We start from the raw sequence: 16,141 nt of genomic DNA on the forward strand, positions 1-16,141 counted from the left end.
GAAAGCACTACATGCAAACCTCACCAACACATTTTCCTTTGCTCGTTCCAAAAAAGGGAAAAATGCATGTGTGTGTGTGTGTGTGTGTGTGTGTGTAATCCTCCAGTGATTGGAGAATCCTGAAATGAACCTCTATAGGAAACCCCTGATGATGTTCTGTGGATGATTTTGCATGGGAAATTGAAACAAGTTGGCAGGAAGAAGAATTCTTTCTGCATAATTCAAAGCAGACATTTTACTAGAAGAAAAGCAAATCAGAAATTTGCTGTCAGTCCTTGAAATTTTATTAGTTACAAAAAAGTAATATATTAGCCCCTTGCATTAAATCCAGACAGAACCTATCCTTTTCTTTCTTTGCCCCTTAGTGGTGTCCTAAAATGAATCTCTGAGCAGTCACACAGGACTAACTCCTCATAAAAGGTGCAGGACTCGGTGGTGGCCTGTGACTGTCACGTGTTACTGCACTCCACTCTGCTTCACTGCAGCTCCAGGAGTAAATCAAAGGATAATACTAAGATTTGGGAATATCCGAAATGATTAAGAATTTCTGATAAATAGGATGATTGACTTAAATATTTCCTGATGTGAAAGCATCCATCCAGGTAGATGCTGACTTTTTCATATGAATTCTTGATAAAGGCTAAATCAGGACAACAATAAGCTTTATGGTTTGGGAGTGTTTGGAGCAGCACAGTATACTCTGCAGAGCATCCTACTGGCTGCGCTCACCATCAGAGTTCTATAGATTCAAACAGTATGAGCACTGTAATCCAAATAAGTAGGAAACTGAAATATGAACTTTAAAGAAGGAGGTTATTGAGAAACTTCAGTTTTTCTGGTTAAGAATTTTCTAGGACTGGTTTCCTATTTCAGACTACTTTTATGCATGATTATATTTGTTTGTATCTCTTAAAGGAATATAGAAATCATATTTTAGGCCACTTACATTAACAAAGCTTGAGGATTTTTTAAAGGCCAATCATATTTGTGAAACAGACGAATGAATAGGTTTGCATATATTAATATCGACGTGAAATTTACTTCTTCAAATTAGCATGAAGTGTCTCTAATATTCACCATAGTTTTTCAATAAATGTAAATGAATTTCCATCCAATTCTCCCAACTTATATTCACATTCTTACTTTCCTTGCAACCAAAGATTGAGGACAGAGTTAGAATTTCAGGAATAGAGGTCACACCAGAAACATGTAGAAGCATGAAAATTGTTACCATACTTCAATTCTAGCTAAGCTTTTTCTCCTTCTCAGGAAACAAGGCCTTCTATATCTTTGCTGCATCTTTGACTGTTTTGGTAAGTGTTCTGCCCCTCCCTCCTCTTTCCAATATACTCTGTCTGGGGACCATTACCCTTTTGGCTGAAAGTTGTGAACAATAATGAGGTCAGCCACAAAGCTCAATGGAGAACAGACTCAATTATAACCAGGGCTTTTACCTCAGACTTACTATAAGGTATTAACATGTCATGAAACAAGAGAAAACAAATATAGTGTTTATAAAATTAGGGACTATGAGTTCTTGAGGACAGAGACCTTGTCTAATCCAATCTTGAGCCCACTTCCTGCCAAATAATAGAAACTTCATAAATGCCCTGAATGATATCTACTGTATCCAGGGTTAGCTGAGAGACTGGGAGAGGGAAATGCAAAAGGAAGATAATACCCAATAGTTACAGGATTCTAAGACAGTATTTTTTCAGACTTTTGTTTAAACATGTATTTACAGCCCCCCATCAAATACACCAGAAGCCACACATATACCCACACAATTGAAATCAAGACCACTAGGTTATCACCGAGAATTAAAAGCTATTGTATAAAATATGTAACCAATAAAAGGAAAATAGGACCACAACCAGTAGTACCTAGGAATGTACTACTGAATTAGGAAATGGTGCATTATTTACTTTTTGTAGTCGTTAACACTAATTTTCATTAGTACTTAATTATTATGTTAACACTTTTTGACAACAAATAGTTCTACAATACTTACTATGTATACTAACAGAGAGCCAGACTTAGAAAGATACTAAAAATATAACTTCTGACATCTTCTCTTCAATATCTTTCAGATAGAAAAGATTTAACTTATGCCAAACTATTCTTCCAAACTTCCTCCCCATTTCATCCTCCCGCCATGTTTTCTGTATCAGAAGATAGTTTTATTCAGTTCCTTGAGGCACAACTGTGGGAGTTACCCCTTGTTCTTTCTCTCTCGCCCCTCACATCCCAATTAGCATCACTCTGCCTATTCTTCCTCCTAAATATTTCCTGAGTCTGTATGCTCTCCACTCTCCACCTCAGTACCCCACAGACCTACATGCCTGCCTCCTTCCCAACGGATCTGCACTCAGCCACCAGAGTAAAACAGAAACAGATGGTGCCACTCTCCCTTCCCAAACCCTCCATGGCATCCTCTTTCCTATGAAGTAAAAATGTCAATTCCCTCCTGAGGAGGACCTCCCGGTGGACCTGGCCTCTACACTGTGCACCTTCCCACCAGTCTCTTCTCACGCAGGCACAGCAGCCATCTTTCCACTCCTACTTCAGAGGTGTGCACAGGATGCTCCCTGGGCCTGACTATCCTCCCCTCATGCTTTTCAGTTGGATCTTTGCTTCTTTCAGTTCATCTCTGCTGTGGTTTAGATTTGGTCTTTTCCCCTATGTAGGTCGATGTACTAAAAGCTTGGTCCCAGTGTGGCAATGACGAGACACAGTGGAACCTTCAAGAGGTAGGTCCTAATGGGAGCTGGTTAGATCTTTTAAGAGGGATTAAGCTTTTGCCCAGAGGAGTTAAATTTTTGTTCTTGAGGGAAGTCCCTCAAAAACAGGTTTTACAAGAGAACCTAGTACCTCCTCTGAATCTTTCTTGCTTCCTTGGTCACACATGCTCCTTCTGCACATGGCTGGTTCCCTTTCTGGTTTCTGTGGTGCAGCTAGGAGGTCCTCACCACAATAATGCCTGAGTCCTGCTTTTTGGACCTTTCAGCCACCAGAATGGAGGGTCAAATAAAGCTCTTTAGTTTATTTGACCTTTCATTCTGATCCAGCTGCAGGTATCTTGTTAGAGAAACACTAAATAGACTAAGACAATCTGTTAATACTCATCAGTCTACAATATTTTCCTCTGTGATTCTCTCTGATTTAAAGTAATTACCCTAATTTATAACTGGGCACATTTTTTTTTTTTTTTTGCTTGTTTGATTTCTATTGATGCCGGCCTCCCCCATTCAAATGGAAACTCTGGGAGGACTTAGAATTATATGTTTTACTCATATAAATTAGGAATAAATCCAACCATATCTTTTTGTATTTAAAGATCATCAAATATTTGTGGGATGCATGAAATTAAACATTTTTAAAACTTTAGTCTTTGTCATGTGATGGTTTTAGCCAAAGCTGTGTACTCCCTATGTTATGAACCTAATATTTATGTCAAAGTTGACTCTAAAACAAATATTAAAAAATAATGTATTCCTATTCCAAGCTACAGAATTAGGGAAGTTGCAAATTAGTTAATTTTACTTCTGATGCATGTTAAAATTAACGTATTTTAATGAAATAAAATTTTTATCCAAAATATACCTAAAATTATCTTGTGGGAAATAAATTTATTGAGCAAGAACTTTTTAATGAATGAGACCTGCCCTACCAGGTATAGAGCAAGCCCTGGGCTATTAGGAGAATTGACACAGATTTCACTGGTGACAGTGAACAAATCATTTACATTTCCTGGGTTTCCATTTCTCTATTCACACGATGGTGATAATATTCATATGAAGATTTAATGAGAGGACTGGGGATGCAGCTCACTGGTAGAGAATCTGTCCAGCATGTGCAAGGTCCTGGGTTTGCTCCCCAGCAATGAAAGAAAATTCAAGGAGAAAGTGAGTATGAAATGCTCAAGGGTGAAAAAATGCTGCTTATACCTTAGGGTGTTCAGTCATATTTACCCTTTAGGTGACATAACAAAGAAGAGTGTATATCATTCTCCACCGGGTCCATGAAAACTAGTGTAATAGAATAGTGCAAATACTCTTTGATCACTCCTTCAACTTTCTTTTCCCCTTACCAAGTTAATCAGATGCTAGCTAATTATACTCTACTTAATGGAAAACCTGCTCATAATTTGCACACTCTGTTCATAGCAAAGAGGAAGAAACAACCTGAATTTTCATCAGTGGATGAATGGATAAACAAAATGTGGATACAATAAACTATTCTTCAGAATTAAAAAGGAAAGGAATTCAGACACATGCTACACCATAGATGAACCTTAATGACACAAAGCTAAGTGAAATAAATCAGTAATAAGAAGATTATTCTGTATGATTCCACTTACACGAAGTATCTAGAGTTATCAATTCATAGAAAAAGAAAGTGGAATGGAATGGGGGTCACCAGGGCTGGGTGCGGGGTAGAAGAAATGGGGAGGTACTATTTACTGAATATAGAATTTCTGTTTTGCAGGATGAGAACATTGTAGAGACTGGTTTTACAACAAAGTGAATCTATTTAACACCACTGAACTGTACACTTGGACATGGTCAAGATGGAAAACTTTGTGTTATGCATTTTTCACCATAACAAAAATTTTAAAGATTGCTCATCTATTGTTTCTAGTATTTTCATGCTCCCTCAAGTACAAAACTACTGTGAAGAGAAATTTTTTACAAAGTGCAAATAACAGCCAGCATTATTGGGCACTTACTCTATGCCAGGTACTAAGAATTTTATATTTACTGTCTATCTCCTTTGATCATTGCTACTGCATTGTAAGGTAGAACTATAATTTATCCTGACTTTACAAAGAGAAAAGCAATAAACGCATCCCAGAATCAACGAGAGAGATTTAAAGCTTAATTCTGTTTAATTAACAGTAGCTTGTTTTTAAGACATGTTAAACCACAACAAACACTTCCAGAATTTAAACTATTTATCTTATGTGTTATGTAAGTAGAAGGAACAGGGACTCTGAGTCCACAAGTTTTTTGTTTTTTTTTTTTAACCTGAGTTCCAGTTCCATCATTTCTAAGTTATCTCCCAGCAGGCTGAGAACAAGGCCAGGTTAGCTGATATACATAAAGCATCCAGAATACAAGACTTATTTTCAATAAATGGTAACTATCATCATCACTGTATATAAACGTGGATTATTGACTACAAGAATAAAGTGATGCAGTGTTCCTAACTCCTTCCCCAGCCTCCCTCTGATCATGGTGGGTGCAACGGGTAGAACAGAAGGCCAAGACCTAGAGGAGAAGTTGGGGTGTGGAGGCCAGGCTTCATGGGATGAACCTTGCTTTATTCTTGTGGTTGGTCCACCACTTAACCCATGTCTGGACTTCTTGACTTGATTCCTGCTTTTCCCACTGTTCAAGCTTCCCAGCCAATGACCCAGACCTCATGGGTCACTGTTTAATCCCAGGCTCCTTAGCATAGGATTCCATATCCCCCCCCCGCCCCCCAGTGCACTTCCTTGCTCCTGGACTTCAGGCTGTTTGCCACAGTGGGCTTGGTCAGCAGCTTGTACCCCAGGGCCTGGTCAGGATTCCCAGCCCTCCCCCCCAAAGCTTTTGCTTGAGTTGTGCTTTTCTTTGAAAACAGAGCTCCAAGTTACCCATCTGAGAAGCAAACATATTTGCACCCTGGGAGCCCATTCCTAAAGCAATGGCGTCCTGACCTTCTGCCCTCTCTGAACGTGGCTTCCTCTGCTGGGCTGCTCTGGCCTCCTCCAGAATATGGAGGCTCAGTTGTTGGCACACTCCACTGCTCTTTTCCCCAGCTTGACAGAATTCATTTAGTTGCAACTCTTCATAACCTTTTACTCTGTAACAGTTTCTAGCACTGCTATTTCTCCTGTCTTCCCTTCTTTGGGTGAGAAAGACCTCCTCAGTCCAGATTCTGGCAAAACAACTCTGAGGTTGTTTTTATAGTCCCAGAGTAGTACTTCTTTGTTACAGCCCAATATTCCTAAATTTTGTTCCAAGTCTCATTATTTTTCATTTATAAACATCAGGTTGTATTAATTGGTTCCAGCTTGAAAAATGTTCCATCAGAGGTTATTTTCTGCTATTTTGATAGTGGTTTCCAAACCTGGAGCGCCAAAGCCCCTGGTGCAGGCCACATTCTGCAGGCATCCCTGAAGGACTGATGCGCAACGGAAAAGATACGCAGGTTCTGGACTTGGCCGTGTGCTTTGAAGACTCTACTGGCCATAATAGCTTCAAAGAATTTCAACAAGTTCCTAAGACATGACCTTCCCTTTCCGAAAACCACGTTGGCCAGGCTTGCCTTAATCAAGCTGTGCTTTTCTAAGCATCCTTTTACTTGATCTCCTGCAGCAGTTTTTAATACTTTCCCTACAAGTGAAGTTAAACTAACTGGCCTGTAATTTCCTGGTGTGTCCCTAAGCTCTATGAAATAACGGCATTAGGTTGGCTACCTTCCAATTCTCCCAGAATTTTTTTGTTTTGTTTTAAAACGTAGGATTGAAAAGGCCAGGGAATGCTTCCTGCCTCCCCGCTCCTTCGTTTCTTCCATGACATACTGCTCTTTCTATTCCCAGTAGATCTGCCATTTTAATAACTTCAAACCTCTTAAATGTTTTCACATATTATTTGTTCCTATCTCTGAAGCATGAGTTTTCCATTTTTCATTTTGACAAGGGCCACCCCCTCAAATTTTAAGGGCTTACGATTTTATTGAATAGTCTGTTAATTTGAGGTACCATGTAAGAAATGAGTTTCACGTTAGGAATCTGGAAAAGAGCATCGAGCTAGATTACAATTAAATCTGTGCTTTTACTTATGAATTATTATAAATACATGCTGGGAAAGACTGGAAAAAATATATCTACACATCCAGGAAATAGGAACCCCCAAAATGGAACTGATACATCTGAACATACTAATCCAATGCACTAGCGAGGTGTCTTAAAAATGTGATGAAATGAATAAGATTTGAAGACATCACATTTGTATTGTGCCTCTTTTCAAAAAGCATTTGGTCTATTATTTTTAAACGTAAGAACAGAAAAATGTTTCCATATTTAATGATCTCCCAGTGGACCTATTTGTTGAGATATAAGTTCCTATTTTATACTGATATGAATAAATAAGAAAATTAATAATCATTTGTATTTGCAAAAATGTCTCCTATCACATGAACTTTAGAATTGTCCAAGTCCTTTATTGTAGAAAAACTTTGAAAATTGACTGTTTTGAAAAAAGTTAGCCATGAACTAGGGCATGAAAACTTCTTTGTATTCTTTATGGACAATTTTGTTTTCAATAGTTTTTTAAAATTTTTTGTTTATTCAGGGACGTAATTTGTCTTTTCTAAGTATGTCAGTGACAGGCATATAAACCTCAGCCTGCATATGGATGGAAGCTCAGATCCAGGTAGGGAGGAGTGGTGATCACCACCATGAAATGAAGGGAAACATGGAGTGGAACCCCAAACATTTAGGACTGGTGGCTCCTATTTCAGATTCATTGGAGAAACAAACAACTGCCCCACGGGTAGCCTTTTCTTTCTAATTTATCAAAGTCATAATGTCAAGTCTGAAACTTGCACACCTATCTTATAGTGCTCATGAACTATGTATCAGATTTAGTCACATGAGGGAGAATCTTTAAACCTCTTTCATCAGGACGCTTCAATTGGTTTTGAATGACTGGTAAAAGTTTCCTTTTAAATTATGGTCGTAAATCAGTATATCTGTAAATGAGCAGGTCAGTTTCTCCATGTGGGCCATAAAAAAATATTTGTGCATATTTAGCAAGTAAAGTTCAGCCATGAATTTAAAGCATGCACTTTTTTCCAGTGTTTGAAATATTTTCTTATAGATTTCCCACTTTAGGGTTTTTAAGTTATAATTAAAATACGTACAGGATTTATCTTTCCTATTTAGTGCATATTGTACCTTGGAACTACAGGATCTGTACATGTTCATTCAGCCTTCTTCCATTCCCCTGGCTTTGCTTGGTCTGCTCCCTTTTCTTAGCATACCCTCCCTTACATGTAGGTGTTAAGGTGAAATGCTTTGAGAGAGATGAAAGAGAACCGGGTTTATGGTAAAGTGGAAAAACTTGAGACTATGTGTTTAACCATGGTTAAGTCCAAGTACTTTCAATTTCTAACATAACACTTTACCTGTCCCTCAAGGACTTCCCTAATTCACATTCATTATTCACTCATTTAACAAATATTTATTGGACACCTACTATGTGATAGGATTATGTACATATAGCTTCTCAAGGTTAGAGTCTGTGATATGCATGTTCTTTTCTCTCTCTATTGAATAGACAGTGCTTGGGAAAGCATTACTTGCTAATAGTTGGTAAAACTGGCTAATACATAATGCAGGCAGTATCTCTACATCCATTTTTACATGTGGTCACATCCTTGGCGAGGATATGTGTGTTGGAAATGGTGCTTAAATGCCAGTGTAGGATCATCCTCATTCATATCATTGAATAATAGCAATAAAGTAATAGCTGGCACTCCTGAGAATACACACAAAGGAGAATATTCTCTTCCCATTCCTACCTGAGTGCTCAGAGTAGTTCCTGCTAGAGAAAAACACGGTCTTCAAAAAGGGAAGGTGAATGAATAAATGAGCTGTAGGGAAGTCTCTGTGGAATTCCATTAGCACAAATCTGAGCAGGTTTTTCAAAGAATGATGGTTTATAAATAAAGACTCTCTCATATATACAATATCATGGCTAGATGAAATTCTAAGGTTTCAGGGGAAATTACACAATTTCAAATGAGGCTGTGTGTACACAACACCAAACCATCCAAATGAAACCTTGAGCAAATCACTCAGGAATGTGGTCTTTGCTAGCCCAGACATTTCGAGTCCTCAATGGACATGTGTAATATGGTTCTGACATTATTTTACTACTCATGGATAAACCAAACTGTGGTGAAATCTCACTTTAATTGGCGGCTCCTAATCAACTGCAGGCTAGGAGGCCTGGAAGCCAAATTGGTTAATTGTGTTTAAAGTAAGAACAACTAGGCTCTGAATTAAGGCCAATGAGAGTGTCCTACAAGCAGAAGTAATTATAAGCATTTAATTGCATTGCCTTTATGATATTTTGAAGCCCCCTCTGCCCCCTGCCCCCTGCAAAGCTGGAGGTCTAAAAGGAAACAGGACTCCATGAATTTCCATGTATCAACCAATTTTGTTAGAGATATCTGGTCTCCCTCCATTGAGGAGTTTCCTTTAGGTGCAAGACGCCCTAAATAGGTTTCCGAGGAGTTTACCTGTGTCAGGTATCACATTGGGACACACACATGCAAGACTGTAAACAGAAAGCAGGCTGTCTGCATGGCTTGAAAGCCCAGATGTTCTAAAAGATTTTGCCTTCTGGAGCTCCTGCATGGCCACCACTCCTGACAACCCTGGTACTTTGTGGGCATCACCAGTGGCTTTTCAGCTTACCTGGGGTGAGGTACCAGGCAACCGAGTTCTTGGAAAGGTCCTGAATGTCGAGGGACTGGGGCTGGGAATATGCCCTCTTCCCTAGTTGTCTAGTCTGTTCTTGGCTGGTGCTGAGCAGGAGCCTGTGTTTATTTTTTGTTCTTTATCATTTTTGCTCCAGCGATTGATGTTAAGGAATGTCTGGTACACCCAAGTTCCAATCTCTATGGGGCTCCACCCTCCCTTCCCTTTCCTTCTGGAACCATTCAGAAAAGGGTATGTGAGCGGGTGTGGGAGGCTTATTGCCCAAATGCTCCTCTGGAAGAGTGTGGGAGAGCCAGATGTGAGAGGGACCTCCCCTGAGTGAAGAATATGCAACCAAGAGTCCCAGCACAGACTGGGGAGGAATGATTCTCTAACTTGACTCTGGATTTGTAGCATTGCGCTATCCCACATCCAAGTCAAAATGCCCATCCACATTAAACGTCAAAACTGGCCTGTTATCATCTCTGATTTTTCACTGAGCATCTTTGAAGAAGAAAGAATTCTTTGGGGGGCTAATTGATCCCAGGCCCAAGAATTGGATATGAATGTCTACAGCCACTTCAGAAGAAATATCCCAATATTTTAAACCCAGGTATCACACAAGGTTTCAACTGAAGCACACAGATTTAGAACATCATAACAAAAGATAGAAGGCATGCTATTTGACTCCTACAGCCAAGAGAGTGTTTCCCATGGGAATGGGAGCAATTTAGCAAGAGTTAATGCCATAGAATTCACAGTACCATCAATTGTGAATAAATATAATGACACTTGGATAAACTCAGAGAGTGCTCAAGCAATACTAAAGAGCTCATTATAGAATCATCCCAGAGCTGAAAGACATAAAAACTTTGTTAGTCATCAACAGGATAAAGTGCAAACAAATTGGTCTCAGAAAGATCCAAAATAATCTTTGTTTTAGGCCCACAGAACCATAAAACAGTGTTTGACAAATTGTGTTATTCCAATCAATCACTGGGTTTTTATAGTTTCTTGTAAGCTATAAGATAGATGTCAACAAGGCAGGGGGAGAGAAAATCTCATACTGAGCATGAATTCTGAGTACTGTGCACAAGCCAGACTTTTGAATTGAGTAGCTGCTAGAAATGGGTGGATTTTTTCAACTTGACGAGTATCACAGTTTTCACATTGATTAAAGTTGGACGTAAAATGTGCACACGCTGATGGGAAACTGTTTCAGCCATGGCTCTGTCTTATACAGGAAACTCTTGTTTCTTTTGTGAAGCCAACACTTAGAATTGCATTTATAATGACTCCCTTTGATACCATCACCTACTCAGTAATCATCCTGAAAAAGTGTGAATCAACACTTTTGTATACAACAGTTTCTAACTTAAATGTTTTTAAATTGGACACAGCGATGGCATAAACAATCTGAAACAATTTTATTCCTAAGAAGAATTTTGCTTAAAAGGAGGCAGATTGTTTTGTCTATTTGACTATCAGGAACGGACATCTTCAATTAGGAACAGGAGTTGACTTTCAAAAGACAAAAATGAATGAAAAAAGGGTTGCTATCATATCCTTACTTCACTTCTCATTTTCTGAAAATTAGAGAACTCTCTTCAAAAAAACACTTTAACTTACCTCATAATATAACGGAAGATTACTCACTATAGGCTTTTTTGCCTTTTTAGATGGTATGGTTCCAACAAGTTCATTTATTTCATTGATCTGCAAGAGATTTAAATTCACTTAAAAAGAAAGACTCAGAGAATACTGAGATACATGCAACAACTTTCAAACCTTGGGGAGACCTGAGCAGTTGGAGAACCTTGTAAGAAGGAGGGGCCCTTAATTACCTGGGGAGTTTGCAGCCACCCAAATAAGCTTTTAGTCATTGCATGGGCAAGTGCCACCTGACAGATCTTCTTTGTGGTCACCCTCCTCTGACCTCTGACAGCTACATTCTCTGTTGCCTGCTTCACTTGCCAGTAAGTCATGGACTTTCTAGGAACTTTATTTGGTCTAGTCTTTGGTTATTACTGAACCTTTTATTAAATAATTCCTCACAGAACCTAACATGGTGCCTGAAATGGCCTCCGAAATCTTTGCCAAATGAATGTGTTGAGTGGCTGGCATTCATGAATGAAAATTTCTTCAAATTTATTCTAACTATAGGTTTATTTAAAGTGATCTACCCAAATGTACAGAATAGTGCCAGCATGTGACAGGTTCATTAATTTTATGATTTTAGCCCTTATTTCAAGTAAAAAGTCTCTGAGGTGTGTTGTGGTGGGAAGGGACCAGGGGGTACCTGCTGGAGGATGTCATGCCAGGACGCCATGCTGAAGAGTCTGCGCTGAGGGGCTTGCACAGCCAAGGTGAGGGCTTCAAGGAGAAGATCATCCTCGATCTGGTTCCCCACCACAAAGGCAATGGAGGCCTTCCAGTCACTCTGTTACAAAATCAGACAGAATTCAATGCTCAGTGTTCGTGACTGGGTGATTCTGTGTTAAAGGCTTCTGCTGTGAAACAGGATATTTTTTTTCTGTAACTCTTACCTTAAAAGACTGGGTTGACCTTGAGGTGTATGTGGGTCTTTGACCAAAGTAGTCACAAGGGGGCAGTATTGGGCCAAATTTCATGTAACTTGATTTGAAACCAGCTTTCTGGAGAAACTTTTTAATTTTTATTTATTTTTTATTACTTAAGGAAGATCATTTTATTTCTAAAAAAATGACATTTTAACTAGCATGCTGCCCAAGAATAATGTGGTATTGGAAATCAATAGTTCATTTCTTTGTCTCAGAGAGATGTAGTCAGAGAAGCAGGAATGAGTTTTATAACCTGGTACCCTGAAGATTCTAAATAGTGTTAGCAATATAGAAGGAGCTCCAAAAGCAATTGTTAAATGTTGGGTAATAGTGAGTTGCCAAATGAGAAGCGGAGCCCATCTTTTTCTTCTAATGTAACACAAGAATATTTTTGTTAATTCACAAAGGGGTTCTTTCCAACTGGAGGAAAAAGGCTAAAATATTATACTTGGATGTGAAATTTTGTGTCAAATCATTTTTAAAAAGTTACAAAAGACAATGATTTCATTCAGCAATTTCTTTTTTTTTCCTGGTGATTATAATTTTAATTTCTGTTGGGAAGCAATTCCCTGGTAGATTAAGAACAGAGTTCAATGAATGACCCACTGTGTGGTGCTGGAAGGCCTGTCATGCTTTTGAATACCCGCAATCTTAAGGGGAGATGGAACACACTGCACATGACAAAGACTTCAGAAAAGAGAACTGACTATAAGAGAGGGCACTCACTCTAGCCTTGTGGTCCCTCTAGGCCTTAGCTTCGCCCCTAGAACAAATGAAAGGTTTGGATGAGGGCAGGGTCTAAGCTTTCCTCTTGCTCCTCTCTAGAGATCAGATTTAAACAGAGTAAAACCTACTCTTGGTGGATGCCAAAACAATGTCTAAGAAGATTTGAAAAGGTCACACAAATTTAGTGAAATGTCTAATTTTGTGTAGTTCTCTCTGGTTTCTGTCCAGTTCATAATCAGGTTGATGACAGAACGAGGGTATAGGTGGGAGGAAAGACCTCGTGCAAATTCTTTCTTAACACCAAATAGTGGCTGTCCTTAAATGCTTCTTTTTTTTCCATGGAAACTTACTACCTAACAAGATCCATCCAGTTTTCAATGATATCACCAAAACATAACCACATGTAGAAGCACAAAATGCATACTTTACTTACAAAGCATGGCTATGTATGCATGGGTGTGTGCAGGGAGGTGTTTTGACTCTGAGTTTATTGAGTTCAGAACACTCTTTTTGTCTGTTAATTTGCCATAGGATGATCAAGCAGCTGTTTTTTTTTTTTAATGTTCTGGTTCTAGAAAGTAAGTATGCTATTTATAATGCATTATTTAGAAAAAAAAAATCTATCATCACAAATGCCCTTTCCTGCATGGCATGGTTTTCTTACCTCTCATCTGCTCCCTCCCTAAATCCGCTTCTATAGTCATCATTGAAGGAGAAAAACCTCTGTCTTTCTCACAGTAAAGTACACATGGGTCCTTGGAAGGCAATGCCTCAATATTCTTGGCAGTTACATTTTCCGACACTGAAGATTTTAATGACTACCTCTATGCCTTCATCCCAGTCCCCGCTGCAATTTTCCTTGCCAATATTTGAAAGTGGATAGGACAAGAAGAGGCTGCCTCTCAGCCCTTTTGGAGACAATTCAGAAAGAAGACATTGTAGTCCATCAGTACCTATCTGAAAATATCTGGCATCAAAGGCAGGTGTTGACCATTGCAGACAGAAAGAAAAAGAAAAAAAGCAGGGAAGAGGAGGAGGAGGGAAAAAGGAAGGAGCTAACAATTATTGAGAATCTGCCATGTGCCAGGCATATGTTATCTCATTGACTTTCTAAGTAACCCTACTGAGTAGGTGCACTAACACTTTATAGACAAAAAAACAGAGGTCTGAGGAAGTAAAACAACTTGCTCAAGGTCATTTTGGTAGAACCTCCTGGAGACTACGTGGCTTATAGCTTTATGATCATTTCAGTAGAGTTTTGGGAGCAAGCTGTTGGGCTCAGAATCACTTTCCAGGATCCTTAAATCGGATCTGACAAACTACTTCACCATATTGCTATCTATCCCATGTTACTGATAGATGAACATTTCTTTTACAAGTTAGTGTGTAGAGCCTTTAAAATGATGAAGCACTTAATTATTAAATCATCATATGGTCACTTTTTTCTTTAATGATAGTTTTACAAAAGTTCAGACGTTAAAGAAATTTCCCAAGTTTCTCTCTCTCTCAGCCCAGTGATCTTGTTTCTTTTGCCCCAGCTGCACCTTAACATGAGATTGTTCCTCCAATTCATGGTGCTACAATGAAACTTGTGGGATCCCCCAAGTCACCTTGAAACAGCTTGCCTCAGCTAGAATAGGTCCAGAATTATTCAGAACTCTCTCTGAGACCCCCTAGAGATCCAGGCCACATCTGTCCATTTAAAGGGTTCTGAAGGGGTTTCAGGTCATATCTGTCTATTTAAATGGTTCTGAAGAGTCCCCTGGGGCCCAATTTCCCATCTGCATTCTGTTGACCAAAAAGTGTCTGCTCCAGAAATTGAATCCATTAGGCAAAATAGGACTCATGGAAGAGCTGTGGTTTGATTTCTAATCACATTGCCACCTAGGTAAGCATGAACTGGAGCAAGCAGACAGTAATAATCAAACCAAGAATGCCTGGAGAGAAGGATGCACACACTGCATACCACAGCAGGGGGCAGCCAGATGCAAGGAAATGCACCAGGGTGAAGAATGAAAAACAAGCCGTTTCTCATGTCAAATGAGGAAGAACTGCTAAATAATTATGCTCCCCAAATATAATTTTGGAATCTTTTTCTTGGTATCCTAGGGTGACCGTAGGCTCCAAATTTCTACCAACTGGCAGCAGTTGTAGAAATAGGGAACTGTTTAGGAAAAAAAAAATTAGATTTGGTAAAATACTGTTAAAAACACCCCTCTCTACCCACAGCATTCCAACATGCAGTTAAACAGAGTCCTTAAATTTAAGTTCACGGGGAAGGAAGAGAATTTAGTGTAGAGAAAATAAGTATTGACCATTGGGAAGAGAAATGAAAGTGTAAGGTGTGTAACCCCATTAAACACACGTGTAAGTACAACAGTGCTCCTATCTGTGGGTGAATTTGTGTGAGACAAGTTGAAGGAGTTTGGGTGTAATGAGCATGCACGGAGAGAAGGAAAAAAGTCATTAAAAAAAAACTGCCCTGGGTGTATCGCATGGTAGAGGGAGAGGGTTTTAGTCTGGTACACTCAAACACCTTAGGAAATAAAACCAGTTCTCTATTACCTGGAGGCGTATATTCTACATGATTATTGCTGAGTCTTGCCCCTAGCAGTTATTGATAAAGTCATTCAAAGGATGGAATGAAGTCATGTATGGACACAATCCATTACCTTTTATTTACTTTACCAGTCTCACCTAATTTGAAGCCTGGCAGGAGGGCGTCTTAACCCAAACACTTACATAGTAGTCTCCTAAGGCAAGAAAGTATTCTGCAAATGCAGAGAACCTGACCGGCTCACACAAGTCTCCTGTCGCAGAGACATTGGGGAGATTTTGAACTATTTTTCTTTCATGTCATACAAATTCTCTAGATTTTAATTAGGCATTCCAGGATTCTAACATAATTACAATAAAAAACCTTTTCAAAAACAAGTGAAATGCTGCTTTTGGATAATGGCATTGTGAACTCTTCCTTCTGGTAGCACAAGTAACCTGCTGATGTAGGCAAAGGCAATGCCAGCAGCCCAATCTCTCTTCTGCTGCCTTTGCTGGCGCAGGAGGCCTTGCTGCCCGAGAGATCCCCACAGGCCTCCACTCAGGGCTGATTAGGGTCTGACGAGCACCTGTATTAGGGAAGGCTGTGTAAAAGCCTCAAATAAAATCAGGGCGCAGTTTAAAAAGTTAGGTTTTATTAAAAGCTGTTTAACACTGTACAGATATGCAAACCTGTCCTTTATGTCAATACTCCACTGAAAGGATGACCTTTGTGTTAATTAGATTTATTGCCAAATGGACGGGGACTTGTGAATGTCTTTCTCATACTGCGTTTTTCTTTCAAAAGGAGTCTTGGATCTCCATC

General features: G+C 39.2%; 1 protein-coding gene across 1 annotated transcript in view; it reads right to left on the reverse strand.

The window, feature by feature from the left end:
* Spag17 (sperm associated antigen 17) overlaps positions 1 to 16,141 on the reverse strand; it is a 194,044-nt gene that overhangs the window by 151,978 nt on the left and 25,925 nt on the right. The window contains exons 2-3 of the mRNA XM_078027091.1: positions 11,775 to 11,915; positions 11,105 to 11,191 (exon numbers count right to left, since the gene is read on the reverse strand). Coding sequence (XP_077883217.1) covers positions 11,105 to 11,191; positions 11,775 to 11,915 — 228 coding nt within the window. The remainder of the gene's footprint in view (positions 1 to 11,104; positions 11,192 to 11,774; positions 11,916 to 16,141) is intronic.

The sequence above is a fragment of the Ictidomys tridecemlineatus genome, chromosome 11, assembly GCF_052094955.1.
Source record: "Ictidomys tridecemlineatus isolate mIctTri1 chromosome 11, mIctTri1.hap1, whole genome shotgun sequence".
Classification (NCBI taxonomy): domain Eukaryota; kingdom Metazoa; phylum Chordata; class Mammalia; order Rodentia; family Sciuridae; genus Ictidomys; species Ictidomys tridecemlineatus.